The following is a 26,240-nucleotide window of genomic DNA, read 5'->3' on the forward strand; positions in this document are numbered from 1 at the left end:
AAAATAAATGCCATCTTTGCATCACATCCTATTCAAGGGTACTGACATCAACGTGACTTATCACCATGGATGTTGGCCTTGATCACCTGACTGAGGTACATTGGTCAGGTCTCTCCACCAGACAGTCACTCTTCTCCTTCTCCCCCTTACCATACTCTACTCTTTGAAGGACGTCCCTATACACAGCCCACGCCTAAGAAGTAGGGAGTTTTGCTCCACCTCCTTGGGGGGCTGAGTATCTGCAGAAATTATTTGAAATTATCCTTTGATTTTTTATTTACTTATTCTTTTAAAATTTTTTTTTGAGACGGGGTCTTGCCCTGTTGCCCAGGCTGGAGAGCAGTGGTGTGATCTCAGCTCACTGCAACCTCTGCCTCCCGGGTTCAAGTAATTCTCCTGCCTCAGCCTTCTGAGTAGCTAGGATTACAGGCACCCGACACCACACCCGGCTAATTTTTGTATTTTTAGTATAGATGGGGTTTCACCACGTTGGCCAGGCTGGTCTCGAACTCCTGACCTCATGATCTGCCCACCTTGGCCTCCCAAAGTGCTAGGATTACAGACATGAGCCATTGCGCCCAGCTGTTTATTTATTTATTTTAATTTAATTTTTTTTTTGAGATGGAATTTTGCTCTTGTTGCCCAGGCCGGAGTGCAGTGGTGCGATCTTGGCTCACTGCAACCTCCGCCTCCCGAGTTCAAGCGATTCTCCTGCCTCAGCCTCCTGAGTAGCTGGGGTTACAGGCACCGGCCACCAAGCCTGGCTAATTTTTTGTATTTTTAGTAGAGATAGCCTTTCACACTGTTGGCCAGGCTGGTCTCAAACTCCTGACCTCAAGCGATCTGCCCTCCTTGGCTGTTGGGAGCAGGCCACCCAAAATCTGGCCATAAACTGGCCCCAAAACTGGCCATAAACAAAATCTCTGCAGCACTGTAACATGTTCACAATGGCCCTAATGCCCAAGCTGGAAGGTTGTGGGTTTACGGGAATGAGGGCAAGGAACACCTGGCCCGCCCAGGGCGGAAAACTGCTTAAAGGCATTCTTAAGCCACAAGCAATAGCATGAGCGATCTGTGCCTTAAGGACATGCTCCTGCTGCAGTTAACTAGCCCAACCTATTCCTTTAATTCGGCCCATCCCTTCGTTTCCCATAAGGGATACTTTTAGTTAATTTAACATCTATAGAAACAATGCTAATGACTGGTTTGCTGTTAATAAATACACGGGTAAATCTCTGTTTGGTGCTCTCAGCTCTGAAGGCTGTGAGATTCCTGATTTCCCACTTCACACCTCTATATTTCTGTGTGTGTGTGTCTTTAATACCTCTAGTGCTGCTGGGTTAGAGTCTCCCCGACTGAGCTGGTCTCGGCACTCAGCCTCCCAAAGTGCTGGGATTACAGGCGCGAGCCACTGAGCTTGGGTATTTATTTTTAAGACCAAGTCTCGCTCTTTCACTCAGGCTGGAGTGCAGTGGCATGATCTCAACTCACTGCAACCTCTGCCTCCCAGGTTCAGGTGATTCTCCTGCCTCAGCCTCCTGAGTAGCTGGGATTACAGGCGCCCACCATCATGCCTGGCTAATTTTTGTATTTTTAGTAGAGATGGGGCTTCGCCATGTTGGCCAGGCTGGTTTGGAACTCCTGACCTCAGGTGATCTGCCCACCTCGGCCTCCCAAAGTGCCAGGATTACAGGCGTGAGCCACTGCGTCAGGCCAATTTTTGTATTTTTAGTAGAGACGGGGTTTCACCATATTGGCCAGGATGGTCTCTATCTCTTGACCACGTGATCCGTCTGCCTCAGCCTCCCAAAGTGTTGAGATTACATGTGTGAGCCACAGGGCCCAGCCTATTTATTTATTTATTTTTTTTTTTTGAGACGGAGTCTCGCTCTGTCACCCAGGCTGGAGTGCAGTGGCGCGATCTCGGCTCACTGCAAGCTCTGCCTCCTGGGTTCTCGCCATTCTCCTGCCTCAGCCTCTCCGAGTAGCTGGGACTACAGGCGCCCGCCACCACGCCTGGCTAATTTTTTTTTTATATTTTTAGTAGAGACGGGGTTTCACCGTGGTCTCGATCTCCTGACCTCGTGATCCGCCCGCCTCGGCCTCCCAAAGTGCTGGGATTACAAGCGTGAGCCACCGCACCCGGCCTCTATTTATTTATTTGAGATATAGTCTCGCTGTATCTCCCAGGCTGGAATGCAGTGTCGCGATCTCGGCTCACTGCAACCTCCATCTCCCGGGTTCAAGTGATTCTCCTGCCTCAACCTCCCGAGTAGCTGGGACTACAGGTGGGTACCACCACGCCCAGCTAATTTTCTGTATTTCCTTTTTTTTTTTTTTGAGACAGAGTCTTGCTCTGTTGCCCAGGCTAGAGTGCAGTGGCCTGAGCCACCACGTTCGGCCCCGAGATTATTTGGAATTCTTCTGCACAAATGTGTTTTTTGTCCCTCACTTACTTATTCAATCATTTATCTATGTAAGTGTGGACTTGTTTGATAAAATGTATAGGAGCCCATTGGTTTGGACTGTGCTCCTGCACCAGGCCCAATAGACCGAACCAAAATGGAGTCACTGATGCTGCAGCTCCAGGTCACCAGCCAAAACTAAGTTGTTTATCTGACCCTCCTTCCTAGAAATCAGGAGAGTGACAGATCAGATAAAAACCAGATCCCCACACAAGCCAGTTTTGGCCAGCATGATAAGGAAGTCCTTTTTGCTTTATTTAACCTTTACAAGGAAAGTAACTTTGAAATGATCAATTTGCTCTTTGTTCTCTGACCCTTCTTTCTTCAGCCCTTTTCTGTCTATAAAATCTCTGCCCAGCTCATGGGAACACTCATTCAATTTTATAGAACGATATATCATCTGATTTTAGAGTAGCAAATAAAATCCAATTAAGATCTTTAACTTTGGCCAGGCATGGTGGCTCACACATGTAATCCCAGCATTTTGGAAGGCCAAGGCGGGAGGGCTGCTTGAGCTCAGGAGTTCAAGACCAGCCTGGGTAATACAGTGAGACCATATCTCCACAAAAAATTAAAAAATTAGCCAGGCGTGGTGGCGGGCATCTATAGTCCTAGCTACTTGGGAGGCCGAGGTGGGAGGATTGCTTGAGCCCGAGAGGTTGAGGCCGCATTGAGCCATGATTGGGCCACTGCACTGCAGCCTGGGTGACAGAGCGAGACCCTGTCTCAAAAAATAAAAATAAAATAAATGTTTTGTAATTTTGTCTTCTGGCTGACTCATGGATGTTTATTTTATACTTTGGGTTATAATCCAATCCCACTTATTTTTGTTGCTCAAATTGTTTCAGCTTTGGTCACTGGGAGCTCCTGAGACCTTCTGACATACTCCTTTCATTGTGTTTTGTTTTTTTTGGGGGGGGGAATGGAGTCTTGCTCTGTCACCAGGCTGGGGTGCAGTGGCAAGATCTCGCCTCCCTGCAACCTCTGCCTCCTGGATTCAAGCAATTCTCGTGCCTCAGCCTCCCAAGTAGTTAGGATTATAGGCTCCTGCCACCATGCCCAGCTAATTTTCGTATTTTTAATAGAGATGGGATTTCACCATGTTGGCCAGGCGGATCTCAAACTCCTGACCTCAGGTAATCTGCCTGCCTTGGCCTCCCAAAGTGTTGGGATTACAGGCATGAGCCACCGCACCCGGCCCATTGTGGTTTTTGAGCAATTTGGTAAGTAGTGACATACATAAATGCCCACAAAACCACCACCACAACCCAGATGGTGAGCATATCCCTCACCGCCGAGTCCTCCCGCCCTTGGTAATCCTTCCCTCCAGTTCTCCACCACTCTTCGCAGCCCCTGACCTGTTTCCTGTCACCGTAGATGACTCTGCATCACCTCTCTATATGGGACCATATAGTAAATGCTCTTTATTGCCTGGCCTCTTTCACTCAGCACAGTAATTTTGCAATTCATCCCTTCAGCAGGTTCTGGATGTGATGAGGGGCAGTAGGACACTCAGGGAGAGACCCCCTGGGTGGCAGAGAGGGGTAATTGGTGGGTCAGCAGAAGTGGCAGAGCGGGGCCAGGGGGTTGTGGAGAGGGCAGAGGCTGGCAGGACTCCTGGGTTCCCCACTGGCCACTGAGGAAGGGCAGGTGAGAAAGATGGCAGGTTGGGTGGCTGTGTCTCCATGGTGGGGGTCCCTGGGGGGCATGCCAGCTAGCTATCCCAGAGGCAGGTATAAACCCAGGCCTAAAGTCTGGATAGGGCTGACCTAAAGCCACAGGCTGGAATTTTCATGACACATGTGTGACAGAAACCAGGGGAGGGAAGAGGTGGCCAAATGTATGTGTACCAGGCCCAGAGGGGACATGACTTAACCTAATTCTTTTATTTTTCTTTATTTTTATTTTTATTTTTTTTGAGATGGAGTTTTGCTCTTGATGCCCAGGCTGGAGTGCAATGGCGTGATCTCGGCTCATCGCAACCTCTGCCTGCCGGGTTCAAGCGACCTGCCTCAGCCTCCCGAGTAGCTGGGATTACAGGCACGCACCATCACACCCAACTAATTTTGTATTTTTAGTAGAGACAGGGGTTTCTCTATGTTGGTCAGGCTGGTCTCGAACTCTCGACCTCAAGTGGTTTGCCCGCCTCAGCCTCCCAAAGTGCTGGAATTACAGGCGTGAGCCACCGTGCCCAGCTTTTTCTTTCTTTCTTTTTTTAGAGACTGGGTCTCACTCTGTTGTCCAGACTGGAGTGCAGTGGCATGATCCTAGATCACTGCAGCCTTGACCTCCTGGGCTCAAGCGATTCTCCCGCCTCAGCCTCCCAAAGTGCTAGGATTACAGGCATGAGCCACTGCATCGGGCCCAGAAAAACCTAAATCTTTTTTTTTTTTTTTTTTGAGACAAAGTCTTACTCTATCACCCAGGCTAGAGTACAGCAGTGGCACGATCTCGGCTCACTGAAACATCTGCCTCCCAAGTTCAAGCGATTCCCCTGCCTCAGCCTCCCAAGTAGCTGCTGGGATTACAGGTGTGAGCCACCGCACCCAGCCCCATTTTTGTATTTTTAGTAGAGATGGGGTTTCACCATGTTGGCCAGGCTGGTCTTGAACTCCTGACCTCAGGTGATTCACCCGCCTCAGCCTCCCAAAGTGTTGGGATTATAGGCTTGAGCCACGATGCCTGGCTGGGAACCTAATTCTTAAGAGGCAGGCTGCAGAAGAGGCAAGGGCAAGGGAGATAGGGAAGTGTGTCCAGAGAGGCTGAAGGAAACCCAGGGACACTAAGGTCACAGAACTGTAGAGGGGCACATGTCCATGAGACTGGCCACTGGTTCAGACACCAAGTGCAGGTCATAGAAGTTATGGCCCAGAATGGGGCTTGTAGGCTGGCAGGATCCGGGTTCTGCCTGGACGGGGGCTCCCTTCTCTCCTGGCTGTGAGACTCCTGGGTCCTGGCCACCTAGCCACCCCGGGAAGAGTACGGCTGTCTTAGTGTGTTCCTGTTGCCATAACAAAATACCACAGGCTGGGCAATGTATGAAATAATAGAAGTGTTATAGCTCTTTTGGAATTTATCCAGCAGGTTTTCCAGTTTTCACCCCTAAAAAGAAAGAAAGAAAAGAAAAGGGCCGGGCACGATGGCTCACGCCTGTAATTCCAGCACTTTGGGAGGCCAAGGTGGGCAGATTACTTGAGGTCAGGAGTTCGAGACCAGCTTGGCCAACATGGTGAAACCCTGTCTCTACTAAAAAATACAAAAATGAGCCAGGCATGGCCGGGAACGTGTCTCACGCCTGTATTCCCAGCACTCTGGGAGGCCGAGGTGGGTGGATCACGAGGTCAGGAGTTCAAGACCAACCTGGCCAAGATGGTGAAACCCTGTCTCTACTAAAAATACAAAAAAAATCAGCCTGGCATGGTGGCAGGCGCCTGTAATCCCAGCTACTCAGGAGGCTGAGGCAGAGAATTGCTTGAACCCGGGAGGCAGAGGCTGCTGTGAGCAGAGATCGTGCCACTGCACTCCAGCCTGGGCAACAGAGACTCCGTCTCAGAAAAAGAAAAAAAAAAAAAATTAGCCAGGTGTGGTGGTGTGTGCCTGTAATTCCAGCTATTGGGGAGTCTGAGGTAGGAGAATTACTTGAACCCAGAGCCGGAGGTTACAGTGAGCTGAGTTTGAGATTGCACCACTGCACTCCAGCCTGGGTGAAGAAGCAAGACTTCGTCTCAAATTAAAAGAAAAAAAAAAAAAGGAAATGAAAGGAAAAGAAATCTATTGCTCACAGCTCTGGAGGATGGGAAGTCCAAGATCCAGTCACCAGCAGGTTCGGTATCTGATAGGGGCCTGTTTCTCACAGATGGTGCTGTCTAGGTGTCCTCACATGGCAGGAGAGATGGAAGGGCAAAAAGGGCCTAGCTAGTTCCTTTAAGCCCTTTTATAAGACTACTAATCCATTCAGGAGAGCAGAGGCCTCATGACTTAATCACTTCCTAAAAGCCTCATCTCTTAATACGACTATGCTGAGTCTTGAGTTCCTACATATGAACACATACATTCAAACCACAGCAACAGCCATGCCTAGGATGGGACACTCTGCCCCTTCACCAGGCTGTAGGGGGAGAAGACTGTGCCCACTTGCTCAGCCCTCAGATGAGGAAGGGCTGGACTAGGATCAGGGCAAGGTCAGGGAGGAGGCCATGAGCACAGGGAGGCGGAGGCAGAGGAAAGGGGTGAGACGGGGCAAGGCTGGGATAGAGGATGGGGTTGGGACTGATCAGAGACAGGCTGGGGCTGAGATGGGGAGGAACAGGGGCCTCACAGCCCAGGCTGGCTCGGTGCCCCGACTCCCATATGAGCCTCTGAGATTTGCTCAGACTTGGGCCTAGAGCTCTATCTAGCTCTGCCACAGTGGGCTGCTCAGCCCTGAGGTTCCCCTGGGCATTCAGCAGGGCTGTGCTCAGTGCTGGCCGCAGGTTGGAGGTCTCCGGTGGAGTGAATTAAGGAAGAGGCAGTGCAGGGACCAAGGGCAGTGAGGCAGAAGGAACACTGGACAGCAAGCCAAGCAGTCTCATGGCCAAGACAAAAGAAAAAGAACTTTGGGTTGGGCGCGGTGGCTCATGCCTGTAATCCCAGCATTTTGGGAGGTCAAGGCGGGCAGGTCATTTGAAGTCAGGAGTTTGAGACCAGCCTGGCCAACATGGCGAAACCCCGTCTCTACTAAAAATACAAAACTTAGCTGGGTGTGGTGGCGCACGCCTGTAGTCCCAGCTACTTGGGAGGCTGAGATGGGAGAATCACTTGAACCTGGGAGGCGGAGGTTGCAGTGAGCCAAGATTACGCTGCTGCACTCCAGCCTGGGCGACAGAGTGACTCTGTCTCAAAAAAAAAAAAAAAAAGAGAGAGAAAGAACTTCGCCAAATATTTTGGCGAGGGGCTGGTCATTGCGTTTCCTTTCTAGATTTGGCAAGAGATGAATCCTCTTGTGCTAGGGCGGAGCAGCTCCCAGGTAGGCCCTCCCAGGCACCAGCCTCACTAGTTTCCAGCCTCTCCCCACTCATTTTTCCATTTAATCCTGATAGGAATCATTATTCCTATTTTATAGGTGGGCATCTCCGGGCTGGAGAAGGTGGGAAGGAAGTCGATGGTTCTCTCTCCACACCCCACCCCTGGACTTTTTTTTGTGAGACAGGGTCTTGCTCTAGCTCAGGCTGGAGTACAGTGGTATGATCACAGGTTCATTGCAGTCTCCAACTCCTAGAGTCAAGCCATCCTCCCACCTCAGCCTCCCAGTAGCTGGGAGCACAGACGTGTGCTACCACACCCAACTAATTTTTCCATTTCTTGTAGAGACAGGGTCTCTCTGCTGCCTAGGGTGGTCTCAAACTTCTGTCCTCAAGCTATCCTCCCAAAATGCTCTACCTCCCAAAATGCTGAGATTACAGGCGTGAGCCACCACGCCCTGTGTCACCTCAGCAGCTTAAGCACGTACAACTGGTTGCTCTGTAAGCTGCTCACATTTGGCAAGGCTGCGAGGCCACACCAGCAAAGCCAGGTGGCTGGGGATGCTGACCCAGCAGAGCTTCGCGCTCCCCACCCCGGGCCAGCCCCTCCTGCTAAGCCCAGCAGGCCAAACTCGGACCCGCCCCCCTCAAGTGCCTAGGTCTCCCCTGGGCCTGAACACATCAAGTTACATTTTGATGGAGTTAGAATCTGGAAAATCAAGAGTGTGGAAGATCAGGCGCAATTAATGTAAACAGGAGGAGGACGAAGCTGGGTCCCGTCTAGCAAGCAGGAGCGTGAGAGTGGCGCTGGGAGACGGCATGGATAGCGATAGAGTAGAGCACAGAACATGGGGCTCACCCTTAACCACTCCTAAACACTCTAAGCTCGAGCAGTCCCTGAACTCCTGGTCTGTAAAGTGGCTGAAGGAAGTGGGTGGAACAAAACCCATATGGGCGAGTGTCCCAGCAGCTGCCTCAGTTTCCCCATCTGTAAAACGGGGCTGGGGACCTGCAGCTCTCACGGGACTGGTGACCCGCTCGCGGGTTCTCGCCTTGCATCCGAGACAGCACCTACAACTCCAAACCCACTTGGGGCGGGTCGAGGTGGGCTCTTCGGTCCCTTCCAAGCCAACGTCCCGATTCCCCTTCCCGGGAAGGCACCCCCGGAAACGCAAAGGTCGCTCCAGCAGTCTCCTCGGGTCACCCGCTTCCCCGAAGCCGTCGTCCTCGCCTTCCGCTCTAGTCTTCACCGGCATACTCAGGTCCCCGCTGGGGACTGACATTGCGGGCTCGGTCGCCGCAAGGACTGGAAGGAAGACGGAAGATGCGGAGCGAAGGCGGAGCGAGAAGAGTGGGACACGGCGGAGCAGCAGAGCCAGGACTCGGAGCTCCTCCCCCTCCCCGCCCATCTCCCCGCCCACTCTGCGAGTCCCGCCCAGGACCCCCGCCCACTCCACCACCCCCGCCCCTCTCCCGGGCGTCGGGCGGGGCCATCCTGGGGCTGTCCGCGGAGACGCCTATGCGGTGGAGGCTCTGGGCTTCAGCTAGGGCGGGCGAGCCCAGCAGAGGGGCCGGGCAGCCTGGCACCTCACTTTGCCATCCTGCGCCTGGAAACCTCGGGGTCTGCGGGCCGGCCGCTCCGCGTGGGCGAAATCAGAGACGCGTGGTTTCCAAGGCCCCCTCGGGTTCGGGAAAATTTTATGGTTCGAATCACAGTAGGAAGCGGACAATGAGGCGGGAGGGCAGAGAGAACCGCACCACCGCCGCGCACCTGGTGCCGGATCTGGCCGTTTCAGGGGCCTTCGGTGGCCGGAAGTTCGGTGGCCGGAAGTCGCGTTCCCTGTACTGACTCTAGAAAGGACTGGATTTGTTTCGAATGGGCGTTCGCAAGAGAAGTGGCCAAGTACGTGTTACAGACGGCCACGCCGCCCCTTAGGCGGTCAAGGTGGGGCGAGCAGGCAGTCGCCCCCCGCAGTCGACCGGGTCACCACCCAGGGGCCTTTGGAGGCGGAAGCATAGAGCGGTCTGCTAAACGTTCCAGAGCGTGCCTCTGCGGCTCTGGCGGGCGTTTCGAACCTGGGCGCCGGGTACACGCCCAGTCCCAAGAGCGCTGAGGGTCCCCTTGGCGCCGCCGTCACCCCGGGCAACCCGCGGGGCGTCCGAGTCCTGGCCCTTTAAGCGCCGCGCGTGCCTCGGCGTCTTCGTTTCGCGCGCCCGCCCGCGGCGCCGGCGGAGCGAACATGGCCCCGGCTGCGCGGGTGGTACGGGCGCTGTGGCCTGGCGGGTGCGCCTTGGCCTGGAGGCTGGGCGGCCGCCCCCAGCCGCTGCTCCCCAAGCAGAGCCGGGCTGGCTTCGCGGGGGCGGCGGGCGGCCCGGGCCCCGTGGCTGCAGCTCGTAAGGGGAGCCCGCGGCTGCTGGGGGCAGCGGCGCTGGCCCTGGGGGGAGCCCTGGGGCTGTACCACACGGCGCGGTGGCACTTGCGCGCCCAGGACCTCCACGCAGAGCGCTCAGCCGCGCAGGTAAGGCCTGGCCCGGCCGGGGATGGGGATGCTGATCAGCGCCGAACTCGGGACTCCTGGGACCCCGCGGGGTCAGGAGTTGCCTCTGCCCGCTTGTGACCTTGGGCGAGTGACTTGGTCTGAAGTCTCCGAACCCTCGGTGTTCTCTTCTGTAAAATGGGGCACCCCTGATGCCTACTACCTGGAATTGTTCGAGTTCTCATAAAATCGTTCTTCTACCGTGTTTTTTTGTTGGGCTTATTTATTTGTTTATTTTTTTTGAGACGGGGTCTCGCATTATCGCCCAGGCTGGAGTGCGATCGCGGCTCACTGCAGCCTCCGCCTCCCAGGTTCAAGGGATCCTCCTGCCTCAGCCTCCCGAGTAACTGGGACTATAGGCTCACCCCACTGCGCCCTGCTAATTTTTGTATTTTTTTGTAGAGATAGGGTTTCACCATGTTGCCCAGGCTGGTCTCGAACTCCTGGCCTCAAGTGATCCGCCCACCGTGGCCTCTGAAAGTGCTGGGATTACAGGCGTGAGCCGCTGCGCCCAGCCTCTGCCATGTTTTTTTTTTTTTTTTTTTGAGATGGAGTTTTTTTGCTCTGTTGCTCAGGCTGGAGTGCAATGGCGCGATCTCGATTCACTGCAACCTCCACCTGGTGGGTTCAAGCGATTCTCCTGCCTCAGCGTCCCCAGTAGCTGGGATTACAGGCGCCTACCACCAAATTAGCCCGGCTAATTTTTGTATTTTTAGTAGAGACGAGGTCTCACCATGTTGGCCAAGCTGGTCTCGAACTCCTGACCTCAAATGAGCCACCCACCTCGACCTCCCAAAGTGCTGGGATTACAGGTGTGAGCCATGGAGCCCGGCCTCTACTGTGTTTTAAAGAGACTTTTTTTTTTTTTTTTTTTTGAGACGGAGTCTCGCTCTGTCGTCCAGGCTGGAGTGCAGTGGCGCAGTCTCGGCTCACTGCAAGCTCTGCCTCCCAGGTTCACGCCATTCTCCTGCCTCAGCCTCTCCGAGTAGCTGGGACTACAGGCGCCCGCCACCACGCCCGGCTAATTTTTTGTATTTTTAGTAGAGACGGGGTTTCACTGTGGTCTCGATCTCCTGACCTCATGATCCGCCTGCCTCGGCCTCCCAAAGTGCTGCGATTACAAGTGTGAGCCACCGCGCCCGGCCGTTAAAGAGACTTTTTTGATTAAGAAATGGGAGATCACAGGAAAGGGAAAGCCTTTTTCACTGTCCAAACGTTTGTCATCCTCTCTCCCCACTGCCCCCAGATCCTAAGGCTGTGTATTTATTTAGTAGTAGTGGTGGTGGTACTTTTATGGAACTGATGACTTAGACTCCAGGCTGAAACAAGAAGAGGTAGGAAGGTGTCCCCCCACCAAGTGGTGGCCCAGCTGTCTTGAGACACTTTATACCTACCCCGCACCTTCCAACTCTTTATTGCTTGACCCCCACCCGCCCACAGATGCTTTTTTGCTGGACCAGAGGGAACAGAGGTGGGTGAAAGGGGCGTGGAGTACTCTGTGTCTCCCTTCCTGCCTCCACGGTCCAGCTTCCCCTCTGAACACAGGGAGGTGGTCTATAATTGTGGCTTTCTGGCATGAACGTGCAGCAGGCTCCCCTGGGGGCTCTCCTGCGGAGCTTGCCACACGCAGGCCATGGCCCAGATACCACCCTCCCCCTCGGATATTTGAAATAGGCTGAGGCTGGAGGATCACATGAACCCCGGAGTTCAAGGCTGTGGTGAGCTGTGATCAAGCTACTGCACTCCAGCTTGGATGGCAGAGTGAGACCCTGTCTCTAGAGAAAAAAACAAGAAAGAGATTGGAGGTAGACCCCACTGGTGAACATGAGCCTGGGTGGTAGCCCGGCTCTGCCCCCACAGGTCCCTGGGGTTAGAGGAGTGGGAGTGAACAAGCAAAGTTGAAACAGTTGTTCCGTGTTTGTGGGAGTGGGGTGTATACCCTGGGGCTGTCTGGTGTCCCCTTGAGACTGGAGTGAGAAAAGGGGTCTGTCCAGTATGGGACAGAGACTGGAAGATTCCTCCTACACAACCTCACAGCAAAGGGTAGGACTCCCATAGGGACCGTGCTGGCGGGGGGCTTAAACCTGGGCTGCCATCCAGTGCCTCCCTTTCCCCTTACCACCCCCTTCCATCTCTAGTTCCTCTTCCCGATGCTCTAGCGTCATCTCAGAAGACTCCTCTGGAAAACATACTTGCTTGGGGGCAGGGCCTGGGCCTGGGGGTGCCAGGTCTAGAAGCCCCTTCCATCTGCTGCCCGCAGCTCTCCCTGTCCAGCCGCCTGCAGCTGACCCTGTACCAGTACAAGACGTGTCCCTTCTGCAGCAAGGTCCGAGCCTTCCTCGACTTCCACGCCCTGCCCTACCAGGTGGTGGAGGTGAACCCTGTGCGCAGGGCTGAGATCAAGTTCTCCTCCTACAGAAAGGTGCCCATCCTGGTGGCCCAGGAAGGAGAAAGCTCGGTGAGCCCCAGGGAACCCCCTGCATCCTTCCTCCTTTCCTGGGTTGTCCTGGAGCGCCCCCTAGCCTGGCCTGGCTGTGCAGCCTGGGAAGGAACTTGTGATCCTTGTGCCTCTAAGGACTATGGGGAAAGTAGCTGCATACAGTGGATGCTCGATAAATGTAGGCTCTCTCCTTCCGTACCAAAACCAAACACCTGCTGGGTCTCAGGGAGGCAGAACACCACAGCTTAACAACATAGATTCTGAAATCAGCGATCTGGGTTTGAGGTGTGATTCACCCCCTCACTAGCTGTGTGACTTGGGGCAAGTCAGTTAGCCTCTCTGCACTTGCTTGCTTCATGAGTCAACAAGGGGCCATATTCTGGCTTGCAGGGACAGCAGATATGAAATGCCTGGCACAGTGCTTGGGGTCTAGTATGTAGCTTCCAGAACCCACCCTGCCCCTCTACCTGGGAGGCCAAATGGGTGAGTGGGCTGGGGCTTAGACCCCACGGCTTTCCCACACCTTCCTCCCCATTAGCCACAACCGTGTCTCCCTACTCAGGATGGGTGCCCTGAGGGCAGGGCGGGGAGGACTCTGGGCATGTCCCCAGGAATGGATAAACAATGCCCAGAGCGTCTTGTTGTTAAAGAGCCCCTGGTGACTCCCAGTGGCTGGGTTGCAACCTCTGATTAAACCACTCTTTTCTCTTCCAGCAACAACTGAACGACTCCTCTGTCATCATCAGCGCCCTCAAGACCTACCTGGTGTCGGGGTAAGGAGCCCCTCGGAGACCAGGCGGCCATTGCTTTTGGTGGCTTCTTCCTCCAGGGAGGCCTCCCCGAGTTCCCTGGTGGGAGCAGGTGGAGCTGCTGCTTAGATTTCCAGAGTACGGAGTGGCTCGCACCTGTAATCCCAGCACTTTGGGAGGCCGAGGCAGGCAGATCACTTGAGGTCAGGAGTTCCAGACCAGCCTGGTCAACATGGCGAAACCCCATCTCTACTAAAAATACAAAAATTAGCCAGGCATAGTGGCGAGTGCCTGTAGTCCCAGCTACTCAGGAGGCTGAGGCAGGAGAATCGCTTGAACCCGGAAGACAGAGGTTGCAGTGAGCCAGGATCGTGCCACTGCACTCTAGCCTGGGTGACAGAGCGAGACTCTATCTCAAAAAAAAAAAAAAGATTTTCCAGAGAAGCCTGTGGCCGTCCTACTCCAAGCCCCCCACTTTGTCCTCCCCACACCTCCCTCTCTTGGGGAAGTAGCCCTGGCATCTACTCCAAATCCCTCTTACTGCAAGAGTCCAGAGAGCCTTTGTTGGTCCTGGCTCCACTTTGAGGCTGGGGCAGCAGGGTTGGTCGGCCACAGGGGACAGGAGGGGGAAGGAGTTGGGGTGAGATTGTGGCTCTCTCTGAAGGCAGCCCCTGGAAGAGATCATCACCTACTACCCAGCCATGAAAGCTGTGAACGACCAGGGCAAGGAGGTGACCGAGTTCGGCAATAAGTACTGGCTCATGCTCAGCGAGAAGGAGGCCCAGCAAGTGTATGGCGGGAAGGAGGCCAGGACGTGAGTGGGGCTGGGGCTGGCGGGGGAAGGTGGTGACGGCAGGGGTCTTCTGTAGAGTAGGACCAAGCTGAGCAAGATGGTGTGAGCCGGGAGCAGCATGGGAGACCAGCGGGGCTGGGGCCAGGCCATGCCGGATTTCAGTAGAGACCTTCCTGCAGCCGGGCGTGGTGGCTCACTCCTGTAATCCCAACATGTTGGGAGGCCGAGGCAGGCAGATCACCTGAGGTCAGGAGTTCAAGACCAGCCTGGCCAACATGGCAAAACCCCATCTCTATAAAAATACAAAAATTAGCTAGGTGTGGAGGCACACCTATATTCCCAGCTACTAGGGAGGCTGAGGCAGGAGAATCGCTTGAACCCAGGAGGCAGAGGATGCAGTGAGCTGTCGTGCCATTGCACTCCAGCCTGGGTGACAGAGCAAGACTTTGTCTCAAAAAAAAAAAAAAAAAAAGACCTCCTGCTCAGGCTTCAGCTTCCCACCCGTGCAGTGGGTATGTTCTAGAGAATGCAGCCTGCTCCCGACACAGCCTAGGTCCTGGCTTAGGACGTCCCTCCCGTGCCCGCAGGGAGGAGATGAAGTGGCGGCAGTGGGCGGACGACTGGCTGGTGCACCTGATCTCCCCCAATGTGTACCGCACGCCCACCGAGGCTCTGGCATCCTTTGACTACATTGTCCGAGAGGGCAAGTTCGGAGCCGTGGAGGGTGCCGTGGCCAAGTACATGGGTGCAGCGGCCATGTACCTCATCAGCAAGCGACTCAAGAGCAGGCAAGTGTGTGTGCACATCCGGGGCCTGCTGTCCCCGAGCCTCCGGTGCCACGAGCAGTGGTGATCCCATCACGCCCCTCAGGAGACCAGCGGGAGGCTGAGGCCTAGGGCAGGTGGGAAACGAGTTATGGATTATGGGTCCCTTGGCCAAGACGGGACTTGGACCCAAAGCTCCTGCTCACCTCCCCCCGGGGACAGCAGGGCTGGCCTTGAAGCCGGAAGCCTGGGCCCTGGCTGGCGCCGCCTCTGTGGCTGTCTCCCTGGTCTAGTCTCTTGCCCTTACCACAGCCTCCCCGTCTGGGACAGATGCTCCCTGAGGCACCTGCAGATGTGATGCTGTCACCTGGGGTGCCGTCCTGGCTTCCACACCTCCCCCCTCTCCCCAGAGGAGACCCCTCTTCCCTGCTGGGCTGGGAGTGGGGGCTCCCCTGAGGGGCTTTTCCCTTCCCCGCCCAGGCACCGCCTCCAGGACAACGTTCGCGAGGACCTCTATGAGGCTGCCGACAAGTGGGTGGCTGCTGTGGGCAAGGACCGGCCCTTCATGGGGGGCCAGAAGCCGAATCTCGCCGATTTGGTGAGTGTGGTGGTGGCAGGTGGTGCCTGGACCGAGGGTTCTGTCCTCAGAGTGGGGGAGGTTTGCAAGGGAAAGCCTGGGCAGTGCCTGCATCTTGCCAGAAGAACCTGCCTCTCTCTGCCATCACGGACAGAAACTTGCCTTGAACTGGCTCCAGGAGAGAAACCGATGACCAGGAACCGCCTTGGTTCACATAACTGACAAGTTCAGGGAAAGGGTTGGCTTCGGGCTCTGCTGGATCCAGAGGCCCCGGGTGGTGTTACCAGAGCCCAAGCTCTACCTGTCGCCATCAACACTGCCCTCCCTGGAGTTGGCTTCAGCCTCAGGCGGGCTGGGTCCGGTGCTCCGGCTTCTCCCAGCAAAACCCCTGGGATGACGTCTCACTGGCCTGGCTTCGCTGCCTTGTTTCTTTTTTTTTTTTTTTTGAGACCAAGTCTCATGCTGTCACCCAGGCTGGAGTGCAGTGGTACAATCTCAGCTCACTGCAACCTCTGCCTCCCAGGTTCAAGCAATTCTCCTGCCTCAGCCTCCCGAGTAGCTGGGATTACAGGCCTGTGCCACCATGCCCGGCTAATTTTTATATTTTTAGTAGAGACAGAGTTTCAGTATGTTGGCCAGGCTGGTCTCAAGCTCCTGACCTCAGGTGATCCACCCACTTTGGCCTCCCAAAGTGCTGGGACTACAGGCGTGAGCCACCACGCCCGGCCCACTGCTCATTTTTAAAATTGTCCTGCCCCTGGGTGACCTAGGTCTTGAAACTGGGTGGTGGGGTCTCTTCTCCCCAATCTCAGGACCTGAGATGGGGGGAGGGCATTTATCCCAAGGAAACTTGTGGGGGAGGGGTCTGTGGCCCAGAAAAGGGGGTACAGGTGTGAAGCAGATGAGACCTGCAGCCACCCCACACGCTTTGTTCAAACCCTCACCTGTGCTGCTGGCCCTTGAGTGGGTCGCGAGCTCCAAGCGGGGAGGGGACGGGACCTGGCCACACAGCTGGCAGGGAACAAAGGAGGTTTGGATGCCTGTCAAACCAGCCGTGGTGACACGTTTCTGTTTCGTGCCCCAGGCGGTGTATGGCGTGCTGCGTGTGATGGAGGGGCTGGATGCATTCGATGACCTGATGCAGCACACGCACATCCAGCCCTGGTACCTGCGGGTGGAGAGGGCCATCACCGAGGCCTCCCCAGCGGACTGAATGTCCCCGCGCAGAGCAGGAGGAAGGCAGCGGAGGACGCCAGCTGCCAGGGCCTGGGGCCACTGGGCCAGCGCCTGGCGATACTGGTGGGGGGCAGGATCATTCTGCCCCTTGTCCACCCACCCCCACCAGCCCTCTTGCTTCTAACACAGGGCACCTGCTGGGGCTCAGGGATGTTAGGGACGAGTTCCAGCCCTGCCACTGCCCTGGGGCAACCCCTCCCTGTCCCTGCCTCCCTGCTCTGCCACCCCTCTCCCTGGTCCCTCAGTGGCTGTCCCATGGCGACGTCCTGTGGGTGGGGGACCCTCGACAGGACAGCAGGACGGTTCGTTTTTGGTGGAATCCCATCCCTGGGTTCCCCTAGTTCCCACTCTTCCCAAGCCTCCCGGGACTGGGACACGTTTGCAATAAAGGAAAGGTTTGTGGCGCCTGTCGCGGCAGGCATCTCCTGGAGCTCCGTGTGGCTGAGTGCTGCGTGGGGCTGGCGGTCAGGGGAGGCATCAGGCTTGGGCTGTGGCAGCCCTGGCGGTAACTAACCGCTGGCCTGGTGCTTCCCAGGTGGCAGGCACGGTACGGCTCTGCAGGCTTTGTGTGGCATCAGCTGGGCCATGGAGCCCAGGAGCCAGGGTGCAGTTTGGTTCCTGCCCCTACCCACGGTGGGGCTCTGCAGTGGGGTCCCTCATCAAGCCTCAGTTTCTTCGTCTGTCCCCGCCTTGTGGGAGAGTTCAGTGATAGGAGCAGGTCCAGCGCACAGAGCAGGGGCACCTGGTCCAGGGCACCAGGCTGTTCAGACCCCTGCTCTACAGACGGGACCAAGCCCTCTCAGTGGCGGCCCGGGGCTTCAGCTCCAGGCTGGGCCAGGCTTTATGGGAGAAGAGGCTCTGCCTTCCAGGGTGAGTGTGGGTTGTGGGTGGGACCCCTTTCCTGCACAGAGGACCCAGGATGGGGCTCCCCAGTCCCGACATAACTGAGGTGGGGTGGCCTGCTAGGGGCCCTCCAGAGGCCAGTGAGCCCAACTCCACCCACTGGCCCTTCTGATGGACTGGGCAACGCCCCCATACCCTCTTGAGAAACTTTTTTGTTTTGTTTTCTATTTTTTGAGACAGGGTCTCGCTCTGTCACCCAGGCTGGGATGCAGTGGCGCGATCATAGCTCACTGCAACCTCAACCTCCCAGGTTCAATTGATCCTCCCACCTCAGCCTCCAAGCAGCTGGAACTGCAGGTGCACACCAACATGCCCAGCTAATTTTTTGTTTTTTATATTTTGTAGATCCTGGGTTCTGCCGTGTTACCCAGGCTGGTCTCGCACTCTAGGGCTCAAGGGAACTGCCCGCCTCAGCCTCCCGAAGTGATGGGATTGTAGGCGTGAGCCCCCACGCCCAGCCAGGAAACTTTTTTAAGTTTTATTTTCTTTATTAGTATTTTAAAAACAAAATAACTCATGTTCCTGTAATAGCTAACATTTGAGTAAGGTAGAAGTGAGCGCTCGAGGCAGGCAGTGTGGCGTTTGGAAGCAGGTGGCTGTGCGGTTGGTGACTTTGGTTTTTCCCACGGGGCTGGTCTGCCACTGGCTGTGTTCTCGTCCCCATCCTGGGCGTCTACCTGTCGGCATATGTCACATTGGCTTGTTCTCATGGCTGCATAGTGCCCTGCCGCCTGGATGCACCACAGTCCTTCAGCCGGCCTCCACTGTGTGCCCTCTGTGGGTGTTAACTCCAGGAACTTGGGCTGCAGGGTAGAGGAGGCAGCCAGGCCTGAGGCTGTGCCCATCTGTGGCCTTAGGAGTCACAGCAGCCGCCTCTGAGAGGCCAACAGGTGTCAGGGCACCCAGAGCCACCACTGTCCAGAACGGCGTTTCCACTTCACTGGCCAGGCCTAAAGTCCTGAGGGGCCTTTGCTCCAGGGACCCAGGGTGCCTCCCTCAGCAGGGCAGGAACTAGGCCGGGAATACCATGGGGCACTGAAGGAGGACCCTCCCTCTATCCCTGTAACCCTCCATCCCTGCACCCCTCCATCCCTGTACCCCTCTATCTCTCCATCCCTGTACCCTTCCATCCCTGTACCCCTCCATCCTTCCATCCCTGCACCCCCATCCCTCTATCCCTGCACCCCTCCATCCCTGTACCCTTCCATCACTCCATCCCTGTATCCCTCTGTCCCTGCATCCCTCCATCCCTGCACCCCTCCATCCCTCCATCCCTGCACCCCTCCTTCGCTGTACCCCTCCATCCTCCATCTCCGCATCCCTGCACCCCTCCATCCTCCATCCCTGTACCCTTACATCCTCCATCCCTCCATCCCTGCGTTCCTCCATCGCAGCATCCCTCCATGCCCCCGTTCTCTGCATCCCTCCATGCCCCCATTCTCTGCATCCCTCCACCCCAGTATCCCTGCACCTCTTCATCCCTCCATTCCTGCATCCCTCTGTTTTTCCATTCCTCCATTCCTGTATCCCTGTACCCTCCATCCTCCATCGCAGCATCCCTCCATCCCTGCTCCCCACTCTCACTTCCCTTCCCTTCACAGACAGGCTTTTCCTGCCGTCCTCAGACCCCGCCCAGGGTTACCTGATGCCTTTCCAGCTGCGCACGGAGACTGACTCACCTCTGTCTTTCTCAGTCCCAAAGTCCCGAAAGAGAGCATCTGATGTGGCCAGCTTGTGACAAGGCTGTCCATGACACGGAGGCCAGGGGAGGGTCTCACTGCCCAGAACCCCACCCTGTGCTCCCAGGCCTTTTGAATGTTCCTCCTGCTCAGCCCAGTGACTGCGGGGCTGTGGCTACTCCTTCAGCCTTCCCTCGAGGTCCTGGTCTTACTTAGGAGGCCCCGGGTGTAGATCCGGCCCCGCCCACCAGGCATTGCCCCTTTTCCTGGCTTCACAGACTCGGGAATAAAGTTTCCTTCCGTTTCCCCTCTTGCAGAAGGAGATCCGGTTGGCAGCTAAACCGCGTTGGGAACAGGGGCCTGAGTCCTGGACCAGGGCTGTCCCCGGGGCTGCTGCAGATGGGGAGGAGCCTACACCCTCCTCCCGAGTGCTCACCTTGATGAAAGGACTGTGCTAACCAGACCTGACAGGCTGGAGAATGGCCAGTCAGCCTGAGGCCACCGCGGGACACCACCTAGGCCCAGCTTCTCCCTGCGAGTATCTCTCTCCCAAGAGGTAACAACTCTACCTCAGTTTCCCCGATGTTTCTCCGTCAGACTTCTTGGCGTGTTTTCCCACAGCCACCAGAGGGCGCCAGAGCCCGCCAAGCCTCGTAGGCGATTGAAACAAGGCCTGCTGCTGCCACCTAGCGGCCGATTCTAGGAATGACTCTCGGCACTCTCATTACCCAGCGACTCTGCACATCTGTAAAATGGGCTTAGCTGTAAGGGTCCGAAGATGAGTGGCTAGGAAAAAACATGTCTCTTGAGGTTGGGCACAGTGGCTCATCCCTGTAAACCCGGCACTTCAGGAGGCTGAGGTGGGAGGGTCACCTGAACCCAGGAGTTTTAGGCTGCAGTGAGGTTATGATTGCCCCACTGTACTCCAGCCTGAGTAACAAAGTGAGACCCTCTAAAAAAAAAAAAAAGAAAAAGAAAGAAGAAGAAGAAGAAGAAATGCCTCTTCTTACCTTCTTAGGAATGGGCCCCAAGCCAGGATTCCATGCCCCATTAGTGCCATCCTCAAGTCACGGCATGGCCCCTGTGGTCTTTTTTTCTTTCTTTGTTTAAAAAATAGAGGCCGGGAGGCCGGGCGCGGTGGCTCACGCTTGTAATCCCAGCACTTTGGGAGGCTGAGGCGGGCAGATCACGACGTCAGGAGATCGAGACCACGGTGAAACCCCGTCTCTACTAAAAATGCAAAAAAATTAGCCGGGCGTGGTGGCGGGCGCCTGTAGTCCCAGCTACTCGGAGAGGCTGAGGCAGGAGAATGGCGTGAACCCGGGAGGCGGAGCTTGCAGTGAGCCGAGATTGCGCCACTGCACTCCAGCCTGGGCGACAGAGCAAGACTCCGTCTCAAAAAAAAAAAAAAAAAAAATAGAGGCCGGGGAGGTTGCAGTGAGCCGAGATTGCGCCACTGCCTTCCAGCCTGGGCAACAAGCAAGACTCCGTCTCAAAAAAAAAAAAAAAAGAGGCCAGGAGGGGTGGCTCACGCCTGTAATCCCAGCACTTTGGGAGGGTGAGGCATGTGGATCACTTGAGGTCAGGAGTTTGAGAGCAGCCTGCCAACATGGCGAAACCCTGTCTCTACTAAAAATACAAAAATTAGCCGGGTCTGGTGGTGGATGCCTGTAATCCCAGCTACTCAGGAGGATGAGGCAGGAGAATCGCTTGAATCTGGGAGATGGAGGCTGCAGTGAGCCAAGATTGTGCCACTGTACTCCAGCCTGGGCGACAGAGGGAGACTTCATCTCTAAACAAATAAATAATAAAACATAGAGACAGGTTCTTGCTACGTTGGCCAAGTTGGTTTTAGATTTCTGGCCTCAAGCAATCCTTCCGCTGTGGCCTCCCAAAGTGCTAGGATTACAGGCGTGAGCCACCATTCACGGTTCCCTGTGGTCTTCATGGCTTCAGAAGGCCTGAGTTCAGGACCTGGCCACTGCCCACTGTGCCCTTGGGCAAGCCCCTTCCTGACTGGGAAATGGCATTAGTAAACCTCCATGGGCGAGTAAGGCCAGGGCTGGGAAGGTGTTTTGGATGATGATACGCAGAGTCAATATTCGAGGGGTGTATTTATGAAGCCGGTAGGGTCCGCTGTCTGTTCTCAGAACACATGCCCTGCTGTGTTCCCCACTGGCTCAAAGACCTCCAGGTCAAGGACTCCAGGAAGTAAGAATGGAAAGAGTCCTGAGAACAGCAAGCTCCGTCCTCCCTGGGGAGAGTGAGCTCATGGGGAGGGTGCTGGTTTGCTTTTGTGTGTCTGTTCTTTTTTTTTTTTTGAGACAGGGTCTTGCTCTTTGTCCAGGCTAGAGTACTGGGGCATGATCATGGCTCACTGCAGGCTTGAACTCCTAGGCTCAAGTGGTCCACCCACCTCAGCCTCCTGAATAACTGGGACTATGGGCACGTGCCGCCATGCCTGGATAATTTTTTTTTTAATGTTTTGTAGATACAGGGTCTCACTATGTTGCCCAGGCTGGTCTCCAACTCTGGGCTCAAGTGATCCTCCGGCCTCAGCCTCCCAAGTAGCTAGGACCACAGGTGTGTGCCACCACACCTGGCTAACTTTTGTATTTTTTGTAGAGATGGGGTCTTACTGTGTTGCCCAAGTTGGTCTCCAACTCCCAGGTTCAAGTGATCTCCCTGCCTTAGCCTCCCAAAGACTTGGGATTACAGGCGTGGGCCACGGCTCCCAGCCATTTGTGTTGTTTGAAATCACCAAGTGTGTGGTTATTGGTCGCAGCTGCCCCAGGACACTAATACATAGATTTAAGCCAGGTGTAGTCAGGGAAGAGAAACAGCAACGGGGCATGTGGTGACTTAGGGAAGTCCCAGGGTTTCCAGCCTGTCCCAGTTTCCTCATCTGTAAGATGAGGGGGTGGGAGGCTGGGCTCTTCGGTTCAGCCAGGGGTGCCCCGTACTGACTAGCGTGGGTGGGGCCAGCTCCATCTCTCATCAGCCTCAACAACTGCCATGGGAGATAACAGCTCCTCCTGGGCCACGGGGCTGTGCTGGTGGGTGATAGCAAATGACCAAGAGAAGCATGTCCTGCGGCTGTTCCCTGGCCAGCCCCTGTGTTCAGAGGAGCTGAGAGCGGGAGGCCTAGGTTTATCTTGCCCCTCGGGGAACTGGGGCAGGCCTGGGGCCCTCCCTGGCCTCAGTTTACTCATCTGCAGGATGGAGGTGCTATCATACCATGCCCTCCCTGCTGCCCGCTCCTGGCCAGCCCAGGTCACGTGGCCTGCTGCTGCTGCTGCTGTAGGGAGCAAGGTCCGCACCTGGGCGGCTGGGCCCAGCACACCCGCCCCACCTGTTCCCACCCTTCCGCTACTTTCCAATGCACTCAGACCAGTGAAATCTGGACTAGAGCTGCACAGGGCGAGCCCCAGGTGAGAACAGGGCTTCCGTGTCAACAGAGCTGGTTTGAATCTGTTTCACAGTGACCCTTTATGTGAACCAGAACAGTCGCTTCCCCCATAAGCTGTCAGAAGGCGTCGTGCCTGTCTTGCTAGTGAGGAAACTGAGGCTCAGAGAGGCACAAGACTTGCCCAGGATCACACCACCGGGACCCAGGATTCAAGCGCAGGTCTGCCCAACGCTTCCCAGGGCAGCCAGGGACCAGGTGCCACCCTTCTGAGGTGAGGCAAGAAATGCCCGTCCCTTGGGCACGTCTAACTTGGTGAAGGTCCCACGGGTGGGTTGTGGCATGGTTCCAGCTTGCCGGGTCTGGTGTGGGCAGCAGCTCTCTGCCTTGCCTCAAGTTCCTGGTGGGTAGCCTCAGCAGAGCCCACAGCAGCTTCACTCCCCTGCGTGCCGCCTGCCAGTCGGGGGTCCACTGCATCGTAGGTCCTGGGCAAGTCCCCTCCCCTCCTGAAACCTTAGTTTCCTCGTCTGTGAAATGGGGACGTGGCGGTGGTGGCACCTCCTACACCCGCTGAGAGCTACGTGAAGTCTTGCGCGGGCAGCGCCCCTGCGAGGAGGACCCACCGGACCACACGGCCCAGGTGGCTCTGGATTTCCTCGCAGGCGCCTGAGATCCCAGGCCCGAGAGGATTAAGGCGGGATTACCTCGAGCGTGTCTGAATGCTGGAGGAAGGGCAGCTGGGAGATGAAGCTGTTAGGACGGGCCACATCCCATTTCCCGCCTCGTTTCAATTCAACTTTCCAACAGCCCTCCCTGGCTCGTCTTGCTCTCCTCTAGTGGACAAACAGGCTCAGAGAGGTGGTGTGACTTGCCCAAGATCACTCAGCTTGGATGCTGTGGAACAGGGACGCCCACTGTCCCAGTCTGTTTATGGGAAGCCGCTCTGCAGCTGCCCTGGCCCACCACATGCTCCGCCGCTGTTTCTCTTGCCCTGACCCCTCGTTCCCTGGACCAGGGTGGCACAGCTCCAGGCTCTTGGGCCCTTCTCGGAGGGCAGGCACCTGTGACTGTGTCCCCAAAGACCTGAGTGGCTGAGGGGGCCCACTGTGCTTGGGCTTCCTGGAGGACGAGGAGGGGCCTGCCAGCCACCCACACCACCCCCGCCCCAGGGCTCCCCTGGAGCTTCCATGCCAGCCGGACTCAAGTGGGTCTGGGGGAGCACCATGCCTCCAAGCAGACCTTGAGATGTGCCCCCTGCCCCAACTGTGCCCTCCCCAGCCCAGGACTCTGGTTGCAAACCCTAAGGTGATTTTATCTCCACCAGGGGGCCAGTAGGTGGGAAGTGGCTTAAACAATGCAGGTTTATAATCTCACAGTTCTGGGGATCAGGAGTCTGAAATGGGTCTCACGGGGCTAAAATCAAGGTGTCTGCAGGGCCGTGTTCCTTCTGGAGGCTCCAGGGGAGGAAGGGGAGGATCCACTTCTTGCCTTTCCAGCTTCTAGAGGCTACCTGTGTTCCTTGGCTCGTGGCCCCTTCCTCCACCTTCAAGCCAGCAGCGGAGGCCTGAGTCCTTCTCATGCCGTCTCTCTGTTCTCTCTCCTGCCTCCTCCTCCACACTGAAGGACCCTTGTGATTACACTGGCCCCCCCAGGTGGCCCAGGATAATCCATCTCCCTGTTCGAAGGTCGGCTGATTAGCAACCTTCATTCCATCTGCCTCCTTCATTCCCCCCGGCCATGTAATGGGATTCACAGCTTCTGGGGATTAGGACATGGACATCTTGTGGCGCGGGCATAATTCTGTCGATGACACCAAAAAACACTTGGATGCTAAGGATTCATTGAACACTGTTCAGGCTCCAGGTGCTGGGAGCAGCAATGAACAAAGCCAACAGACACCGCCACCCTCAAGGAGTTCACGTTCATGGGCAAGGGAACAGTTGAGAAACCCAGCAATGAAAATAAGTAGCGTAACTGACTTGAAAAGTGCAGGGGGGAAAGAGAAGACGGATGGAGAATGACACCTGGCCCCTTCTCTATTTCTTTATTTTTTTTACTCTTGTTGCCCAGGCTGGAGTATAATGGCACGATCTCGGCTCACTGCAACCTCTGCCTCCCAGCTTCAAGTGATTCTCCTGCCTCAGCCTCCTGAGTAGCTGGGATTATAGGCGTGCACGCCCAGGTAATTTTTTTTTTTTTTTTTTTTTTAAGTAGAGACGGGGTTTCGCCATGTTGGCCAGGCTGGTCTTGAACTCCTGACCTCAGGTGATCCACCCGCCTCGGCCTCCCAAAGTGCTGGGATTACAGGCATGAGCTACCGTGCCCGGCCCCCCTTCTCTATTTCTAAGGTGACCCAGACTCCTTTACTGCTTTCTGGAAAATCCACCTCTGGCCAGGCAGTAGGCTGGTGATGCAGGGTTTGAAGGCCATAATGGGGACTTTTGTCTAATGGTGAGAAAAGAAACACTGGAAGGTTTTTGCTTCCCTTTTTAAAAAATTCAGGTATGGCCGGGCACAGTGGCTCATACCTGTAATCCCAGCACTTTGGGAGGCCAAGGTAGGCTGATCACCTGTGGTGAAGAGTGCAAGACCAGCCTGGCCAACATGGTGAAACCCCATCTGTACTAAAAATACAAAAATTAGCTGGGCGTGGTGGCGGACACCTGTAATCCCAGCTACTCAGGAGGCTGAGGCAGGAGAATTGCTTGAACCTGGGAGGCGAAGGTTGCAGTGAGCCAAGACGGCACCATTGCACTCCAGCCTGGGCAACAAGAGTGAAACTCCATCACAAAAAACAAACAACAAAAAAATCGGGTATAATTACATACAGTGAAATATATGGTGACTCAAGTACACAGTTTAGTGTTTTTTTTGAGACGGAGTCTTGCTCTGTTGCCCAGGCTGGAGTTCAGTGGCGCGATCTTGGCTCACTGCAACCTCTGCCTTCCAGGTTCAAGCAGTTCTCCTGCCTCAGCCTCCTGAGTAGCTGAGACTACAGGCACGTGCCACCACACCCAGTTAATTTTTTGTATTTTTAGTAGAGATGGGGTTTCACCGTGTTAGCCAGGATGACCTCAATCTCTTGACCTTGTGATCTGCCCGCCTTGGTATCCCAAAGTGCTGCGATTACAGGCGTGAGCCACCGTGCCCGGCTGAGATGGGGTTTCACCATGTTGGCCAGGCTGGTCTGGAACTCCTGACCTCAGGTGATCCACCTGCCTTGGCCTCCCAAAGTGCTGGGATTACAGACGTGAGCCACCGTGCCCGGCCAGTTCTATGAGTTTTGATGAATGTGTTCTGCTTCTTCCCAGGCTCCGCCATCTCTTCCCCTAAAGGCAACCACCATTCTGATTTCTCTCACCAAAGACTGGAAAAATATCCCAATACCCGGGTGTATACCTCACGTGCCCCGCTGGCCCCAGCACCCAGGTACAGTTACTGCTATGCCTAGCTTCTCTCTTTTGTTTTTTGTTTTTGTTTTTGAGACATAGTCTGGCTCTGTAGCCCAGGCTGGAGTGCAGTGGCACAATCTCGGCTCACTGCAACCTCCACCTCCCAGGTTCAAGCGATTCTCTTGCCTCAGCCTCTTGAGTAGCTGTGACTACAGGTGTGCACCACCACGCCCAGCTAATTTTTGTCTTTTTAGTAGAGATGGGGTTTCACCTTGTTGGCCAGGCTGGTCTCGAACTCC

General features: G+C 55.6%; 2 protein-coding genes and 1 pseudogene across 7 annotated transcripts; 2 read left to right on the forward strand and 1 right to left on the reverse strand.

Annotated features, from left to right (window-relative positions):
- Nucleotides 1–5,515: 5,515 nt before the first annotated feature.
- LOC129479951 (uncharacterized) lies at nucleotides 5,516–5,569 on the forward strand (annotated as a pseudogene).
- A 2,350-nt stretch (nucleotides 5,570–7,919) lies between these two features.
- On the reverse strand, nucleotides 7,920–8,837 carry LOC129478843 (putative uncharacterized protein FLJ37218). Its single transcript, XM_055270960.1, has one exon. It carries the CDS (start codon nucleotides 8,746–8,748, stop codon nucleotides 8,209–8,211), a length of 540 nt encoding a protein of 179 aa, XP_055126935.1. The 5' UTR covers nucleotides 8,749–8,837; the 3' UTR covers nucleotides 7,920–8,208.
- Nucleotides 8,838–8,923: 86 nt separating this feature from the next.
- On the forward strand, nucleotides 8,924–16,991 carry PTGES2 (prostaglandin E synthase 2). 6 transcript variants are annotated; one of them, XM_063635899.1, is made up of 7 exons: nucleotides 8,924–9,368; nucleotides 12,263–12,460; nucleotides 13,157–13,215; nucleotides 13,856–14,005; nucleotides 14,572–14,772; nucleotides 15,229–15,346; nucleotides 16,410–16,991. In XM_063635899.1, the coding sequence occupies exons 1-7, from the start codon at nucleotides 9,342–9,344 to the stop codon at nucleotides 16,536–16,538; spliced, it is 882 nt and encodes a 293-aa protein (XP_063491969.1). In that variant the 5' UTR covers nucleotides 8,924–9,341; the 3' UTR covers nucleotides 16,539–16,991. The 6 variants fall into 6 exon arrangements, with proteins under 6 accessions (XP_063491969.1, XP_055126933.1, XP_063491968.1 ...); XM_055270958.2 differs by having other exon boundaries at nucleotides 9,358–9,984; XM_063635898.1 differs by lacking the exons at nucleotides 8,924–9,368; nucleotides 14,572–14,772 and adding an exon at nucleotides 9,383–9,984.
- The last annotated feature ends 9,249 nt before the right edge of the window (nucleotides 16,992–26,240 follow it).

The sequence above is a fragment of the Symphalangus syndactylus genome, chromosome 3 (assembly GCF_028878055.3).
Source record: "Symphalangus syndactylus isolate Jambi chromosome 3, NHGRI_mSymSyn1-v2.1_pri, whole genome shotgun sequence".
NCBI lineage: Eukaryota > Metazoa > Chordata > Mammalia > Primates > Hylobatidae > Symphalangus > Symphalangus syndactylus.

Excerpts from the sequence above, each read along its gene's own strand:
- LOC129478843 (XM_055270960.1), bottom strand. The coding sequence starts at position 8,748 with ATGTCAGTCCCCAGCGGGGACCTGAGTATGCCGGTGAAGACTAGAGCG.
- PTGES2 (XM_055270958.2), top strand. The coding sequence starts at position 9,706 with ATGGCCCCGGCTGCGCGGGTGGTACGGGCGCTGTGGCCTGGCGGGTGC. Across the intron at positions 9,985-12,262 it reads CAGAGCGCTCAGCCGCGCAG|CTCTCCCTGTCCAGCCGCCT; the intron begins GTAAGGCCTGGC and ends TGCTGCCCGCAG. Across the intron at positions 13,216-13,855 it reads AAGACCTACCTGGTGTCGGG|GCAGCCCCTGGAAGAGATCA; the intron begins GTAAGGAGCCCC and ends CTCTCTCTGAAG.